The following is a 2,382-nucleotide window of genomic DNA, read 5'->3' as shown; positions in this document are numbered from 1 at the left end:
GCCACTGTGGAATTAACACCATTATGATTGATTTTTGGATAAAAGGGACAAGAACTAACCTGGCAAGGCAGATGGATACGCCCGCTTCCTTGTTTTTCACTGGCAAATCCATCTTGCAAAGCTCCCATCTGAACCGTTTGGGCCCGGTTAGAAAGTGACAGGAACAATCAGTGATGAGGGGCAGTACTTTCAGGCGCAGCAGAGTCGTGACTTAAACAAGCAGCAGCAAGAGCTGGTGCAGTTACGGAGGAAGAGATTAGCGTGGATGCTGCTAAAGCGCCAGTTTTATCAAAACTTGACAACATTTCTTCGTTAAAAGAAGAACAAAGAACAGCAGTGAGTTGTTTTCTTTTCAAAAATGACAAAAGTTGAGTACTTGCATGTCTGTAGTCGCCATGTTTCGCGTTAATCTTCAGTAGCTCCGCATGCGCAGCTTGATAGTGGCTACGTCATGTGTTTTGATGCTCTGATTGGCCCATAGAGATTTGACAGACGGAACGTTCACCCAATCATACTTTGAATTTTTTTCAAAGCCTCTGTCTTTTCTCAAACATTTCCTATTGAAGCTTTCCCAGATGGATGTGTGAAACACATGTGTGAAACACATCCATCTGGCATATCAGGTTAATAACTGCATTCATAGGGAAAGCAACTGAACCACATGCCTCTAAAATCAGACTCACACATTGTGCTGTAACTTCTGATGTGGTTTACCAGTGATGCACCATAAAAATACCACATTTTTCTTTTTCCCCTTTTTCCACAGATGTCAGCGTCCAAAAAAACAGCGCTTTGCACAAAGCTAGCTGCTATCGGCCTTGCCAGCTCAGTCGTGGCATTCTTTGTGTATTTTGAGCCTCCACCCAGTGTTTGCCAGTCTACAACAGCTGAAGCCGTGGATCCAAATGAGAAGCCCATACTCCTGCTGTGGTTTTGGCCTCTTGGTTTCAAGTTTGATCTCAAAGCTTGCGCTATACTCTACAACATCACCGGCTGTGTTCTGACAGATAACAGAACCCTCTACAGCAAAGCCCAGGGAGTCATTTTCTACCATAAACACATCTACGGAAATTTCCTTTTGCGAAACTTACCCAAAGATCCACGTCCTCCTTTTCAGAAATGGATTTGGTTCAATGTAGAATCTCCACTGAACACAGCAAAAACGTGGGGATTGGAGAACATATTCAACCTGACGCTGAGCTACAGGAGAGATTCTGACATTGTGGTGAGGAATGAAGTCACCATCAGGGACACTGAAAATAAAGAGCCCATCGTTCTGCCCAAGAAGGACAAGCTGGTTTGTTGGATCGTCAGCAACAAAAATAGAGCAAGTGTAACATCCGGGAGAGAACAGTACTATGCAGAACTGTCCAAATACATTCCTACCAGCCTTTTTGGTTCAGCTCACACTGGGAAGAGGTTGAGCTATGACCAATATTATCCCACCATTGGTAGCTGTAAGTTTTACCTCTCCTTTGAGAACTCGATCTGTGTAGACTACATCACTGAGAAGGTCAACGGGCCCCTCGTAGCAGGGACTGTCCCTGTAGTTTTGGGTCCTCCAAGAGCAAACTACGAACAGTTTGTTCCCTCAGATGCCTTCATTCATGTGAATGATTTCCCCAATCATAAAGCTCTGGCTGAGTTTCTCCTCCGTCTGGACAAAAACGATACAGAGTACATGCGTTACTTTGAGTGGAGGAAGTACTACTCCGTCACCCCTCACCTCCTCTCAACCCAGAATGAATTCATTCAGCCCATCTGCCTCGCCTGTGAGCACATTTCAAGAGACCGTAATTTCCATGTGGTTCATGACATTTACAGCTGGTACTATTCAGGGGTCATTCACTGAGGGTCAAACAGGATTGGGTTTACACAGATTCTGAATAATATTTTTGAATATTCTGCCAGTAGCACAGTGAAGGCTGCATATGAACCAACAGAATTAGCATTATGATTACAATCATTTTAACTGAAGAAATTACTAGCTTTACTTGGGTTGAAAATCTATTCCTCAGGTACAAGTAACCAGGATTTAGCCACACATTGGCTTTGCACAGTTAAGACAAGGGTTGTATTCCTATAAAACACATGGAAGCCCATTTGGAGATCACCAAAAATGTTTGTGCTGTTTGCACCAAACATTAGAGGTCATTTGGACACTGCTGTTTGGCCTAACTCTTGTCTTTGTCAAAACCTTAGTATATCCCAAAAAGGTGCTGAAATTTGAGCTTTGTTTAGTCCATTTGATTCAGTACAAATATAGCCCAACCATAGTTATTGAAAACTGGACTGTATTTAGTCTGTCTAACTTGGGCTAAATATAGCCTTAAAAATAATGTTGAAAACTGGGCTATGTAAAGGCCGCCTCATTGGGTTCAA

At 43.0% G+C, this 2,382-nt stretch overlaps 1 protein-coding gene across 1 annotated transcript; it reads left to right on the top strand.

The window, feature by feature from the left end:
• Positions 1-766: 766 nt before the first annotated feature.
• On the top strand, positions 767-1,852 carry LOC121524205 (4-galactosyl-N-acetylglucosaminide 3-alpha-L-fucosyltransferase 9-like). The gene has a single exon (XM_041809479.1). The coding sequence runs from the start codon at positions 767-769 to the stop codon at positions 1,850-1,852; it is 1,086 nt and encodes a 361-aa protein (XP_041665413.1).
• Positions 1,853-2,382: the final 530 nt, after the last annotated feature.

The sequence above is a fragment of the Cheilinus undulatus genome, linkage group 16, assembly GCF_018320785.1.
Source record: "Cheilinus undulatus linkage group 16, ASM1832078v1, whole genome shotgun sequence".
NCBI lineage: Eukaryota > Metazoa > Chordata > Actinopteri > Labriformes > Labridae > Cheilinus > Cheilinus undulatus.
The sequence above is the reverse complement of the archived record's forward strand: the minus strand, read 5'-3'. Positions and strand labels throughout refer to the sequence as shown.

What these genes read in the sequence shown, in the direction of transcription:
- LOC121524205 (XM_041809479.1), top strand. Translation starts at nt 767, where the DNA reads ATGTCAGCGTCCAAAAAAACAGCGCTTTGCACAAAGCTAGCTGCTATC.